The 14,169-nt window shown below is 49.4% G+C and overlaps 3 protein-coding genes and 1 non-coding gene across 4 annotated transcripts; 2 read left to right on the top strand and 2 right to left on the bottom strand.

Annotated features, from left to right (window-relative positions):
• Positions 1 to 2,774: 2,774 nt before the first annotated feature.
• LOC136474650 (protein MIZU-KUSSEI 1-like) lies at positions 2,775 to 4,384 on the bottom strand. Its single transcript, XM_066472215.1, has 2 exons — positions 3,416 to 4,384; positions 2,775 to 3,273 (listed from the first exon to the last, which is right to left on the bottom strand). The coding sequence occupies exons 1-2, from the start codon at positions 3,936 to 3,938 to the stop codon at positions 2,954 to 2,956; spliced, it is 843 nt and encodes a 280-aa protein (XP_066328312.1). The 5' UTR covers positions 3,939 to 4,384; the 3' UTR covers positions 2,775 to 2,953.
• Positions 4,385 to 7,520: 3,136 nt separating this feature from the next.
• Positions 7,521 to 8,605, bottom strand: LOC136474649 (uncharacterized). Its single transcript, XM_066472214.1, has one exon. The coding sequence runs from the start codon at positions 8,507 to 8,509 to the stop codon at positions 8,045 to 8,047; it is 465 nt and encodes a 154-aa protein (XP_066328311.1). The 5' UTR covers positions 8,510 to 8,605; the 3' UTR covers positions 7,521 to 8,044.
• Positions 8,606 to 9,910: 1,305 nt separating this feature from the next.
• LOC136474648 (ATP synthase subunit O, mitochondrial-like) lies at positions 9,911 to 13,888 on the top strand. Its single transcript, XM_066472213.1, has 6 exons — positions 9,911 to 10,124; positions 10,319 to 10,372; positions 10,939 to 11,182; positions 12,458 to 12,570; positions 13,338 to 13,424; positions 13,501 to 13,888. Exons 1-6 carry the CDS (start codon positions 10,041 to 10,043, stop codon positions 13,618 to 13,620), a joined length of 702 nt encoding a protein of 233 aa, XP_066328310.1. The 5' UTR covers positions 9,911 to 10,040; the 3' UTR covers positions 13,621 to 13,888.
• LOC136478818 (small nucleolar RNA snoR86) lies at positions 13,021 to 13,148 on the top strand. The gene has a single exon (XR_010764501.1). It is a non-coding gene; the product is annotated as a small nucleolar RNA snoR86 (small nucleolar RNA).
• Positions 13,889 to 14,169: the final 281 nt, after the last annotated feature.

Here is a 14,169-nt window from a genome sequence, read left to right as displayed (position 1 = left end):
GCGCAAAATAAGAAATGCAGTTCAGCTGGTACAGTGCTCTGCTACCTGCCAAATTATTTGCAGGTATCATTGTGTAATTTCTCTCGAGCCAGATTAAGCCGTTTTGATCATAATTGGTTCTAGTTAGTGAAGTCTGATGATGATAAATGACTACTGTAGTGTAAATTAACAATGACAAAGGAATGGAATATGCTTTGCCTACCGCTCATGATTCAGGAATAGGAATCCACTAATTAATGGTGCCATGCCTCCGGTTTCGTACATCAAAAATAAATCTCAGAAAGGATATATCGACTTGTTCTTCAGAGATCCTACAAACAAGAATTCTGTACTGCTGGCTGTGCCCACACCAGGGCAATAGGAACGGACATATCCACTCCGGTTTTTGTAGTAGTATTATAGTATTGGAGCAATACTAAAGAGTAATGATTAGCTTTAGTCAAAAAAAGAAAACAAATGGACAGAAAAAGGGAGATACAGTGAAAGTTCAGAGTTTCTTATCTTTATAGCGATATAGTATAAGATTTGATAAGGAGTTAAATCGGACTCAGCCTGTGCAACTTGTAGACGTATGTAACAGTACTACGGTACCAGATTCCATAAATCTCTCTTGTTTGGAGCAACAGATACAACAAAATTTAAGGAACCAGTCGCATCACACTTATGGCATACAGTATTTTTGACAGTATGATTCCTGTTGAACAATTAACGCATCAAGAGCCTACACTGCACCATCACGTTCTCGTTAGCATCTTATCATACAGCGGAGTCACTGCTATTATTCTACGATTCTTTCAAACAAAAAAGAGAGAGAAAAGATATCCAGTTTTCCAAGCCATTTTATCCTCCTCAACGGCCGGCCGGGGAGGAGAATCTGCCATGTGCGTGGTCTCCGACAGGGTGATCCTCTCTCTCCGATGCTATTTGTCCTTGTCATGGAAGTACTCAATCGCTTCCTGCGCTGGGTCGAAGGGCAGCACCTCCCATCACCGTTGCACTGCATCGACGGTGCACGGGTCAGTCTATACGCCGACGACCTCGTGCTCTTCGTTGCTCCCAATGCACGTGATCTGCAATTGGTGAAGGCGACGCTATCTACTTTGGATTGGCATCCGGCCTCTTCTCAAACCTCGGCAAGAGTGTTGCATGCCCACTGCATTGTAGCGAGGCTGACGTCGCAAGAGTGCGGGACATCCTGTCATGTCGGATAGAGGGTTTCCCCTACCACTACTTGGGAGTGCCACTATCGATCCGCAAGCTCAGGAGATCGGACGAGCAGCCGCTCATCGACAAGGTGGCTGCCCGTATACCCACATGGAAAGGGAAGCTGCTCAATATCGCAGGTCGGACGGCGTTGGTAAAGGCGACCATGTCGGCCATCCCGGTGCACATGTCGATTGCCCTCTGCCTATCCCCGTGGGCGCTCGATTCGATTGACAAGCTTCGTCGAGCTTTCCTTTGGTGTGCCTCAGATACCGTTGGCGGAGGCAAGTGCAAGGTCGCTTGGGAGATTGTCTGCCGCCTGAAGGACTTAGGTGGCCTGGGCGTCTCCGACTTACGGCGTACCGGCATCGCCTTGAGGGTTCGCTGGGAGTGGCAGGCTAGGGCGAATGGTCGCTGCCGCCACACATCATCAGAACATGCAGTGCGGGCTGTGTTTCAAGAAACTACTGTGTTGTCCCTGGGAAACGGGGAGTCGACCCTGTTCTGGACTGACAAATGGTTGAATGGTTCGACCATCAAGGACATTGCGCCGACGATCTTTGCATCTGTGCGCGCCCGGAAGCGGAGAGCAACTGTGGCAGAGGCGCTCAACAACCACAACTGGGTACGTCATATCACTGGACCTTTGACGATGCAGGTGCTTCTGGAGTTCGACCACCTTTGTGACTTGCTTGAGAACGTACATCTATCTGACATGCCACACACTTTCTGCTGGTCGCTCACGGCAGATCGTGCCTACACAGCCGCATCGGCTTATGGTGCGATGTTCTTGGGCTCATCGATGCCGCTCGGCGCCAAACAGATTTGGAAGACCTCTGCCCCACCGAGGGTGCGTTTCTTCTTCTGGTTGGTCATGCATGGACGATGGACGGCTGAGCGGAGGTTTCGGCATGGATTGCAATACTCCGCCACTTGCATTATCTGCGATCAAGGAATTGAGACGATGGAACACATCTTGCTTGGCTGTTGCTTCAGCCGAGAATTTGGGATCATTGGCTCAGGAAGCTTCATCTTTAGGAAGTTATTGTCGTACAGGAGGAGCCGGTTATGCAGTGGTGGCTGCGTTGCAGAAAACTGGTCCCTAAGGCCGCTCGCCGTGGTTTTGACTCCCTCTTCTTTCTCATCGGATGGTTGATTTGGAAGGAGAGAAACGCGAGGACTTTCGGCAGGGATACTACATCGCCGGTAGAGCTGCAGGTGGTCATTCAGGAGGAGATACACGCATGGTGCTTGGCTGGCTACAAGCACCTAAGGACCCTGATGGCGGCGACTTGATCCCAGAGTAGCTCTTCTTTGTCGCAAAATTCATGATTGCGTAATCACACTCGCGTGTTCTGCTTTGCTTGTGTAGCTTCTGGCTTCGATAACCTTGGATTACCGTGGCCATAAGGATGGTAATAAAACTTCTTTCTGCTTAATGAAAAACGTGCTTCGGCACGATCGCTAAAAAGAAGAGAAGGATTTCGCAAACTGGAGAGTTTGCTAGCACCACACCAGCGCACGCCAGAGACCAATCAATCACCTACAGTAATTAACCTTAACCATGTAAGTGATCAATAATATTGTACATAGACCTTTGCCAAGCCCTCCCGTTCTCCAAATTACATGAAACACAACTACACAAAAGCCCAACCAGACTATGCATGCATGCGTACACTACATACAAAGATGGAATGCAATTGCAAGCTGAAAGCCTTCTCCAGCGATGTCCACCACCCGGCCCGCCGGGTCAGACTCGTAGAAGGTAGATGCTGAGCTCGGGGCCGCCGCTGCCGTCGGTGTTCATCATGTAGAACGCCTCCGAGTCCCTGGAGCCCACCACGCGCTCGAACCTTGCCCGCATGTACATCAGGTCGCCCTCCGCTGCTCCAGCGCCGGCGCCGGCGACGTCGTCCGGGAGCACGCCGGCGCCCACGGACACCGGCTCGACCGCGCCGAGCACCCTCCACTCGTCCGCGCCGCACTCCCGGCGCACCGCGAACCCGCACTTGCGACCGTTGCAGTACGCGCGCCACGTTGGCTCCTCCAGCAACCCCCGCCGCTTGTCCCCTGCATGTATCCCATTTTTTTCGGCGTGTCAATGATAAACCCTTCCCGGTGCAGAAGCAGAAGTGGAGTCAAATCATTTGGCGCCGTGAATGTTTTATGTTTACGTGTCACGTCAGTCGGCGTGACACAGTGTGCTACGTACCGGCGGCGAGCGGCGTCTTCTCGCACTCGAGCGCGAGGCGCACGAGGCCCGAGGACATCTCCCTGACGAGCGCGCTGGTGGAGTAGGCGGCCATCTCCAACAGCACCACGGGCGCGGAGCGCGGGTCTGTCTGCAGCGCGACGTGCACGCGCCCGCTCCGCCGGCCGAAGATGGTGCCCGTCACGCACGACCCCAGCTGCCGGCGCCGGCGCCTGTGCGTGATCGCCGCCAGGAACGCCGCCCGCAGCCGCGCCAGCGCGTCCGCGCGCTTCCTCGACGACGACGATGACGGGGACGGAGACTGCTCGATGGACCCGGCTGCGGCGGCGGCGGCGTTAGCCCCCGCCCCCTCGGGCTCGTCACCCTTGCTCTCTTGTCCGCCCCCGCTCGGCGCCGGCGGCTTGCTCGAGCTCTTCTTCGTTAGCCACGGGAAGTTCCCTCTCCCTCCGCCGTTCGTCACCGCGGCGGCGCTCCTCGAGCTTGGCAGGGGCAGCGGGGAGGCCGCGCGGAAGGCTCTCGCCATGATGGGATTGGGATGGATGGATAAGCTCGCTAGCTCTCGAGCTCGCTCGATCAGCGACCTCCCTTTGCGTGTGGGCGTGCGCGCGGCGCGTGATGGCAATAATGGGAGGTTCCGAGGGCAGGCGAGCGCGCGAGCGCGGCGACAGTATTTGATGATGGGTTGCCTTCTAGTGGCGGACGCGGAGCCGAAGTGCCGAGACGCTTTTAAGAGGTTGGCAGGCAGCAGGGTGGCGCTGGTGCATGCGCGGCGCGACTCGAGCGCTTTTGGCAAAGCGGCGGGGCGGGCGCTGGTCCGCTGGGGACGCCCGGCGATCGGCCGGCGTCTGCGTAAATGCGCTGGTCCGCACGGTCGAGAGGGACGGACGTGCGCGGATGCGCGAGGGCAGGGGCGCACGGCGCACCGACCGGGCGATCGCACGGCCGCACGGGCGTGTGTGGCTGGGTGGATGTGAAGAGTGAAGCGGGCGCGTCGCGGGCCTCGCGGCGCGCGGGTATACGTGCGGCGGCGGCAGGTGGGAGAAGGCATGGGGCACGGCCGCTGCCCGCACGGGCCGTGTCGCTGTGTCTGGGTCATGGTTGACGTCGGCACAGGTGACGTTTGTACCACTCCACTGGACTACTGGAGTGCCAGTGGCGGCATCGAACTCAGCGCTACTGTTGGTTGGTACTTGGTACTGCCTGACAGCCTGAGGTCGTGTCACCGAGAGCTAGCTAAAGCTAACGCGCGAACAAATCAGAATGAGATGTATGGGATTCGGTCATTCGAAGGTTAATCTTAGCCCAGGTTGTAGTGGCTCCACCAGCAGGCAGCGAGACTCATCCATCAACGTCTGAAATCTATCACCTCATCACTTGTTGGATCACAGGTTGTTGACAATGTCAGAGGTTTTTTCTCCCTAACTAAAATATCCCAGCGGCTTCGGCGAACCACGAGCAGGAGGAACGAGCTCAAAGTAACCATCAAAGCTGTGATCACCTCACCAGATGAGGGAGGCAGCGCCGCGGCGGTCCCCGAACGCGGGGCGAGTAGCGAACATAAATGATGGGCACGCACCCGCTTTAGCGGCGCCGGGTTTATGGCGTGCGATCGCCTGCCAGATCAAGGTTTCGCCTTCGCGCAACGTAAAAGCGGCTACCACTGGCGGCTTTGTGAACTCATGCCCTCGTGCAGGTGCTCTGCTCACGGACTGCTACCGCGCTCTGCTCTGCCACTCCATCCGTGTCAGTGCCGTGTCGCCGGCTCACATAATCCGCGTCAACTCAGCTGTCAACTCATGCGCGGCGCAGGTAGAGGTAGAGATTGTGTCGTCATGGCAGGCTGTGTCTCCACGGGCCTGCCTCTCCTATTCCTATGCCGGCCTGTCGTGTCGTGATGATATTTATCAGGTTTCAACCATGAATCACACAAGAATACTACTGGTAGCAGCCTAGCAGCATCAAGTTTGGGTACTGGTACAGCCGCTGCGGCTCCGGCGCACCGCGAGACGTGAACTGTCAGCCCCTTCGGTTGGCGGGTTCGTATCGTTGCTGGTTTGTGAAGAGGTATTGTGGATTGGTTTATGTGAGAGGAAAATATTATTCCGGCTGAAAATTTACGATCATTTACGACAAGCCACGGCTAAATGAACCTGCTTTGTGATCGCAGGAACTGTGGGCTGCCTGCGTTGACGCGTTGAACGTGCCGAGACGATTAGATGATTTGATTATATGATGAAAAGACCTGGAGGCTGGAGCCGAGGCGGAGGCGCCCAGCCGCCCACAGAGGCACAGTCGCACAGACGGACGCGGACGCGCGCGCACCGCTTCCCGCCACTCCGCCACGCCCCGGCGGGGCGGCGGCTATGCTACACGACGTCCGCCCAGGCCGGGTAAGCCGGGTATGGGCCAGGCCGCACAGTTGCCCTCGCGGGAGGCCGCGTATTGAATTGTCTTGATTTCCTGGCCCTGGCCTACGCCCGGGATGGCAGGCGTGCTGCTGGGCTTGTCCGTGCCCAGAATCGCAGCCCTCCCCCGGTTGCACGCAGCGCGCCCGCCGAATGTGTTTGCTTGGTTGCCAGGTGCAAGTTTTAACTTGTACCGGATGGTTGTTTATTTTTCTTGTTGTACGTATAATAGGTTTTCTTTAGCTAAGAAAAGAGAGCCATGCACTTAGATCATACAAAGTTTAAGATACGAGACTTATAAACTAGAGGCTATTGGGTTCTCATAAATAATAAATAATTGGCATAATGCACCAAGTGTGGCTAGGTGCATTAGCGGAGCCAAGATGAGCACCTCAGGGGGGCTAATCAATAGAGATTTAGAATAAATGTCGAAGATTAACGTTGAAATCACGTTTTGCTACAGTAAATATAAAGGAAAATCATTCCCACAGGGGGGGCTGCTGCCCCCCTAGCCCCCCCCCCCCCCCCCCTGGGATCCGCCACTGGCTAGGTGTTATGGAGCCACACTTTATCATGTCTAAGTAAAACTTATTGTACCTTTTACTCTATGACATTGTGGAGCCCAAAAAAATCATGTCTAAATTTAGTTACCAACTTATCTCGCAAAGAAAGTGCGGGAGTGCCTCTGGGGAAGACCCTCAAGTCCCTTGGACTTGGCACATCACCCAACTTATCTCGACCATCGGCAGCCATGGTTACCGACAAGCTACACCCATCGTCACTTGGCCCTCCACCTGCCTTTCGTGTTCGGTGTGAGATCTCCTACGCGGCAACTTTAGGAAGGGTTGTGATGCCAACCACCGCCATTGCTCGCCTAGGCATTCTAGGCACAATTCAACTCGTGTGTGTAGATACTCGCAGTTACATGTGAAAAATGTTACCGACGAATATGAGTGCCAATATGAATTGCTCCGGTTAGACAATTCGTCGTGGGTGGATATTTACTCCATTTGCATCTTAGTAGACCGTTGTCATTCCTACGGACATCCAACTTGGTCCTCGCCAAGATTGTCTCAAGTACCATTGTAAGTTTGGACTCCCCACGTTATAAGTTGTAGGTATTTGTTGACCAAATTTATAGAAGAATAGATTAATACTAGAACGTTAAAATTTTCCACTAAATCAATTTTGAAATATATATTGATATGAATATATTTATTTAGTTTTGTAAATGCTTTAACATATTTGTCTGCAAACTTAGTCAAAGTTAAAATACAGTATATCACTCGATCAGAGGTAGAATCATCGGGCTCAGCCAGTGCTTTAGTTGTTGTTCGGTCACTGTCAACTACCCTCTCAACCTAGTATTTCTAATTGATCTCGGCCCCATTTGCGAAGGCTTGCGTACATGCCGAAGCAACCGTGAAAGAACGCAACAGACCGGCCTGACAATTTGGCAAATATGGCATCGTGCATGATCCTGACGGGAGAATGGTTGTTGGTGATAGCCTGTAGGCCACGGACAAGTCTGGCGGCCATGTGGGGGGCAGGGTAGGATTGTGTTCTTTAATTGTCGTCACCAAACTATGCCATACGTACCTAACTCCGCGGCACGATTGGCCTGCAAATCTAGTACGAAAGCAGCAAAGAACAGCAAATCTATCATCGATTCATCGCACTTTTGTAAGTGGTGCTCTTCAGATCAGCACTTGGACCGTCACCTTAGCTTGCAGCTTCAGGGCGGGGTTCAATCTATCTATAATACAAAAACAGCAAAGAACTATCATCACAGTTCAGATCAGGGTTCATTCTTCAGATCAGGACTCGGATCGTCGCCTCAGTTTGCAGCTTCAGGGTTCAGTCTGATCTATGATTTCAGAGCTGTTGACTGAAAGGTGTCATTTGTACTACACTGAAACTGTCAAACTGCTATTCATCATGAATGTAACAGCTGCTATTCTCTTCAGTTAAATCTATTGAGGATCAATGGATTGGACGTGGTTTATGCATATCATGCACTAGTTGATCCGAGTACAGAACAATTGGGAGGCTAGAAATATAGTACTCATCATGATGATAGGTGATACGAAGAACAGATGATCAAACGACATTTTAGTGACTTATGATGGATTCTTTCTCCTATTTCATTAGACAATCCTACTAATAATCGTAACTCGGAAGAGAATGAAGTCAAAGACCATGAACCTCGGCGCCGGGAGCTTCTTTACGGCTCCTCGGGCGGTGGCAATGCGGCGGGCACTTCCAGCACGGGCGGCGCCTTCGCATCCTGCTTCACAGCGGCCCGGCGAGGCACCCGCCAGCCGCACCACCGCCGGGCCAGCCTCGTGCAGTCGTACCGCTCGTCGGGCCCGTCGGCCTGGGCCGCGCACACCCGGCCGAAGACGCAGGACAGCAAGGTGAGCACCAGGACCGCCACGAGCACCCCGAAGAAGGTGCCGATGGACCCCGAGGAGCTGTGCAGAGGCTCGGCGCCCGCGCCCGCGCCCGCGGCAGAGCCCTGGTAGCCGTAGCCCGGCAGAGGCGTGACCGTCGCCGGCATCGTGGGCGTGGTGGTGCTCGCCGCCATCCTCGCATTCAGAGCAACACGATGTAACAGTGGTGGGTGGGTAGTGACTGCCTGACTGGTGAGCAGGCAAGCAGCTGAGTGCTTGAGGTTCGGCAAAGGCATGGGATGGGACTGGGAGGCGATCAGGCGAAGGCAGCGCGAGGGTTCGGCAAAGGCGGCGAGCTGCTTTGTGACCCAGCGATGTGTCAAAGGATTAGAGGGCAGGCGCGGTAAAGTTCAGGAGAAAGCCTGCGAGGTCTGCTTTTGTGTGGATCACGGCAGTGGAGATCAACATGGAAAGGGCAATTGGTGAGACGGTTGGTGTACTTGGTAGGTATACTTGATCATCGCCCATGCTATACAGGAACGCGTCTGAATACTCTGAGGACACTGCAATTGTAAAGAAAAAGTGGTAAAGAATCGTCCGGAGATGTTTTAGTAGTCTGTCAATAAATCAACTTTTAGAACTGTTTTAAATCAAACCTTTTTACATTAATCAAATTTATAGAAAATAGTGTTAAGATTTACAACACCAAATTAGTATCGTTAGATACTCCATACCATAAACATAATGTGCTAAATGTGTACTTTTTCTATAAATTCGATCATATAAAAGCTTGACTTACAACTCTAGGAATAGAATTATTTAGGAAAGGAGGGAGTATCAAATTATATACTATCACGTTTATAACAATTGATGCACAAATACAAGAAAGATGGAAAGAAACAGTTGAGGAATATACAACAAATAAGCTAGTTCACTAATCTCCAGTTCATCTCTGTCATCTGAGAGATTTAGAATTGAAGGAAAACATTAACAGAAACTACCTGACACGAAGTGATTAACAGAAACTACCTGACACAAAGTGGCTTGTTGACTTGTGTTTGTTTCCATCAAGGTAACATCAGTAACTATATTTAGCACACTTTACCTTTAGCTCCTCTGGAAAAAGGACAATCATGCCTCTTTTGTAGTAATAAGTTGGATTCAAGTTACTTCCATGAATTCTTCCGTTCCAAATTATAAGACGTTTTAGCTTTTCTAGATTCATAGTTTTTGCTATGCACTTAGATATATGCTAGTAAAAGCTATAAATCTAGAAATGCCAAAACGTCTTACAGTTTAGGACGGATGAAGTAGAATTTTTATTCTGTTATCTAAAAACGGGGAATACGGAACCATAGTTAAATTGCAGAAGTCTGCAAATAGCTTAACAATAAAGCTTCATCAAATATGGGCTGATCTGTTTCTATTTTTTTGAACAAGGGGCTGATCTTGTTGGACCATGAAGAAATGTACTGAATTGACTCAAATCCGAACCACTATTTTCTCCTCTCCCTTTTTTTTTGAAAAAAAAGGGAGCCAAAAGAGTCCCAAATACCTAGCTGTTAAGGCCCAAGTGGTTGAAATACAGCCCAGGAGAAAGCGGTCAAGAAACGGCTCGCTGCCTCGCTGGGCCGCTCCAGAGGGTTGTGGACTTGTGGTTGCCCCTTGCTGCCCTAAGCCCCCGACGCCTCTCGGGCATAGCGTGGCCTCCCTCTTTTTCCTCGCACTCCGCAAGACCATCTCACCAGCCGCCTCGTCCCCGATCTCCATCCACCCGCATCCAAGGGTTTCGGTCTCTGCCGCCGCGGAACGAGCCAGCGAACAGGGATGGCGGCGGCGCGGCACCTCAGATCCGGTCTCCCCCTCCTCCGCGCCCACCTCGCATCCTCCGAATCCGCGGCCGTCGCCCAGGTCCTTGCTTCCTTGCCCCCCTTGTGGTTGAAACAGATCCATTTCTGTCGATTTCGACTGGCCTTCCGCGCCCTGTATCCGATCTGGGATAGATCTCCGGAAGTTTTAGGGTCTTTTGCAGGGGAATTTTTAAGTCGTCCTTGTGGTTTTTATGCCCATTTGTATTTGGGACTGACTTGTTCGTTCTGATGCAGGTCTCGAGGGGCTTCGCGTCGCAGCCGGCCAAGCCCACCGGGAAGGACATCAAGGTACTTGCATTCTCCGTGATGAGCGAATGTGTAGTTGTAAAATGGGATACGAATGCTGTTTTATTATACGCCCGGGAGTGGTGAACTGGTGATAGGCTACTCTTGTCAATGCATATGTATTATTAGCAACACATAGGTTATGCAATTATTTCTCTATTATATCCTAACTATTTCCTATTCTTAGGAAACCTACGCTGTAATAGGGTTGGATGCCATTTGGATGTTATAGTGAACATTATGTTGCCCACATCAATCACTGATTTAAGTCAATACACAAACGGTGTATTACTGGATGCAATTTACTTTTTTGCTGCTTTGACCCAACAAAGTTTCTTCATGTTAAGCTTAGCTGTATTGTTTGGTACAGAAACTTTAGTACAACAAGATGCTTTGTGTTGTTTGGTTTACATTTCTTGGTTTTCCGTAATATATCTGTGTAGTTTTATGCCGATTGCTGGATGAAAGATTCTCCTTTAAGTTAGTTCGTTCTTGGAAGCTCAAGATGTGCTTCATTTCTCTGTGCATGTCACTGGTAATCTTATTGTCTGTCCCATTTATGTCTTTAGGTTCCAGAAGCTCTGTATGGTGGCACAGGCAACTATGCCAGTGCACTGTTCCTCACAGCAGCTAGAGCTAACTCATTGGACAAAATTGAGTCTGAGATTAAAACTGTTGTAGAGGCATCCAAGAAGAGCCCGTTGTTCTCTCAATTCATAAAGGACCTGTCAGTTCCAAAAGGGACAAGGGTGAAGGCTGTAACCGAAATATTTGCTGACACTGGGTTTTCGGATGTTACAAAGAATTTCTTGGGTATGTGCCCTGCCTACTCATTTTGGTGTGCCTAATTAAGTTATAAGGTACAGTTTCGTGTAACAAGTTAATCACTTTGATACACTCCAGGAAAAGAGTCTGATAAGGTGCTCTTGTTGTGTACATGTCTTACTGATGAACTGTGTAGAACGTATTCACACATTTACTTATGCTCGTCCCAATAATTTTCTTCATATTAACACAGAGAATTTTTTTTTGGTAGCCATGATCTGCATAATAATTAGCCATGTACAGCAGTATATTTATATTATTGTTATCAAGTTGTCCGATTAATCTCGATTAATTGTCCTAGTTAGTCCCTTTGATTCGATTAGGTACTCTGGCTCGATTAGAGCGACCAGAAACCAGGTCAGCCTGTTAGTCAATGATTAATCAATATTATTCGGCTGATTAGCTGGGTTGGGCGACTAGACACTGGGCTATATCAGCTTACTGTGCTAGCTGTGTTTTGGCCCAAGCCCAATATGGTTTCTCTCCTGTACCTTCTCTATTCTTATTCCCTTACCCCTGATCCGTGAGAAGCATCCCCAGTCGCCAGGAGCTCGTGCACCCACTGCCGGCCATTGGCACAAGGGCGCAAACATCCCTGCCGCCACTGGTCTTCCCCTCCTCCCTTCCACTGCTGCTGCCGCCTCCCGTCCCTGCCTCAGCCACCGGTGTGCGGGGGGAAGCTCATGCGGCACACAAAGGTAGCCACCAGCTCTCTTCCACCTCAGCCAGGTCAAGTACCGCTGGGTCACACCTCCATCAATCCAGGTTCAAGGGAGCACGATGATGAGCTCCTCCTTTGAAGGCTAGTGATCGCTGGGTCACTCCTCTGTGCAGCTTGTCTTGCCTTGAAGTTTGATGCTCTGTTTCTAGTAGCAGGTAGCAATGAACTAGGTCATACCTCTCTAGTTTTGATGCTTGATTTATACTATATAGTAATGCTATATATACCTTATAAGTTCTGGTACATACAGCAGACGGCTAGGACCAACTAGGGTCGACTAATCAACCTAGTCATCGACTAACCGCGGCTAGTCACCTGGTCGGTACCATGGCAACTAGGGTCGACTAGCCTATTTAATAGCGTTGTTAATAAAGGCGGTTGTAGAATCAATTATATGTTGTTACCAAACCCGTTAATTGAAGATTTCTCACAAAAAGTTGTTGTCTTTGAATTTTGGTACTTGGCATGATTGGTAAATGCTTATAATTTGTGACATTAGTCGTGTATCTTGTCAGTGCCTAACTATGTGTTGGTTTATGAAGCTGTCCTGGCGGACAATGGCAGGCTGAAATATATTGAGCGCATTGCGGAGAGATTTGTTGATTTGACTATGGCACACAAGGGGGAGGTGAAGGTTGTGGTCAGGACAGTTATTGTAAGTTGATTTTCGATCCCTTATTCCCTCTTGCTACCATGAAAACAGTATCTGTCGAACAGCTCAGTCTCCTCACATGTTAATAAAAAAATGTAGTGCCTCCAGATTACATATGGAGAATTGCCGGGCATTGTGTCAAATTTATCACAAATTTCATAAAGTATATGTACTATTCATGACTGCTAGTGGGAGGTGCTATAGTGCACATTTCTGAGTTGTCTTGAGCAAGCAATATCAGCATTTGACATGCATAATTGTTTTGGAAGCATACCTTACATATTTTGGTACAGCATTTGTGGCCATCAAATACTGCACTCTGGTCCTTTCTAGTTGTTTTGTTTTCTTGATTTGTTTCTTTCTTAGCTGGGAAAGATCGCGGTTAATGTGGACACATTTTGGTTTATTGGGTTTGGATATGTTGGTTTTTCGAGTATAGGAAGCCAATTTGCAGAGCAAGGGGGCCATATAAGTGGCGATCTTTGCATTGAAGGTTGGCAAAATCAAGCTCGACCCTGCAGTTCTCCGTGCCGCTCAAAGTTGTTTTTGTTTTATGTCGGCCTCGAACAAGCTGCTACATCTCTTATCACACAATCTCAAAGCAAATTCTGATAACATTACTTCTACTGCTCTACAAACCGAGTACAAATCATCTCAGAATTTTAGGAAGCTTGCTAGCCCAGATTGTCGATACACAGCTTCATTTATTGTTCCTTGAGTATGTAACAGCACTTCTATTTTTTGCTGACCCATGTTTCCTCTGCTATTAGCCACTTCCCGAGAAGGAGGAGAAAGAACTCAAGGATACCTTGCAGGATATCCTTGGGAAGAACAAAACTATTTTGGTGGAACAGAAGGTAACTACTTGATCCACGAGCTTCTCGAAAGTAATATCTGAAGGGATGCTCCTCAACTGTGCTTTATCTGTTGCAGATTGACTACAGCATCATGGGAGGATTAGTGATTGAATTCGGGCAGAAGGTGTTTGATATGTCTATCAGGACTAGGGCGAAGCAAATGGAGGCGTTCTTGAGGCAACCCCTTGAATTCTAACAGCCTTTTGGATAAAACATCATCAGAATGCAGAGGCTGTGCTGTTGAAGGTTTCCTGTCTGCAACTTTGATCTGGCCTTTGAATAAAATGTTTCCTCTAACAAGTGAAGGGCACTGTTTTTATTGTCTTGTGGGCTAGATGCCTACTGAACAATTTATGTTCATTTCTTCTTTACTTAAAGAAGCATGCACAGGATGCATGCCATGGAAAGTTTTTGAGCTCATTGGAACGTGTGAACTCCTGACGCAATACATCATTTTTCTTGTATTCATGGGCTTACGTCTATTCATCGGTTTCAAAATAAAACAACCTTCCCTTTTTGTGTAATCGCGTGTCCATAGCAATGGATTGCACTGGGTCAGATCATGCGTGGTTGTCTTTCTCTAGTTCGGGATGGACTCTCTGAATAGCAAGTTTTGATGTTTTTTTTGTTGTTGATTACACCTTTCAAATTCTTTACAGCCATATATAAGGAATGTAGACTAGATTTGTCATGAAACTATGATGAGTTAGCTAAGTATATAGAAAAGAAGAATAATATTTATGGC

The sequence above is a fragment of the Miscanthus floridulus genome, chromosome 8 (genome assembly GCF_019320115.1).
Source record: "Miscanthus floridulus cultivar M001 chromosome 8, ASM1932011v1, whole genome shotgun sequence".
Lineage (NCBI taxonomy): Eukaryota > Viridiplantae > Streptophyta > Magnoliopsida > Poales > Poaceae > Miscanthus > Miscanthus floridulus.
This window is presented reverse-complemented; position numbering and strand designations above follow the sequence as displayed.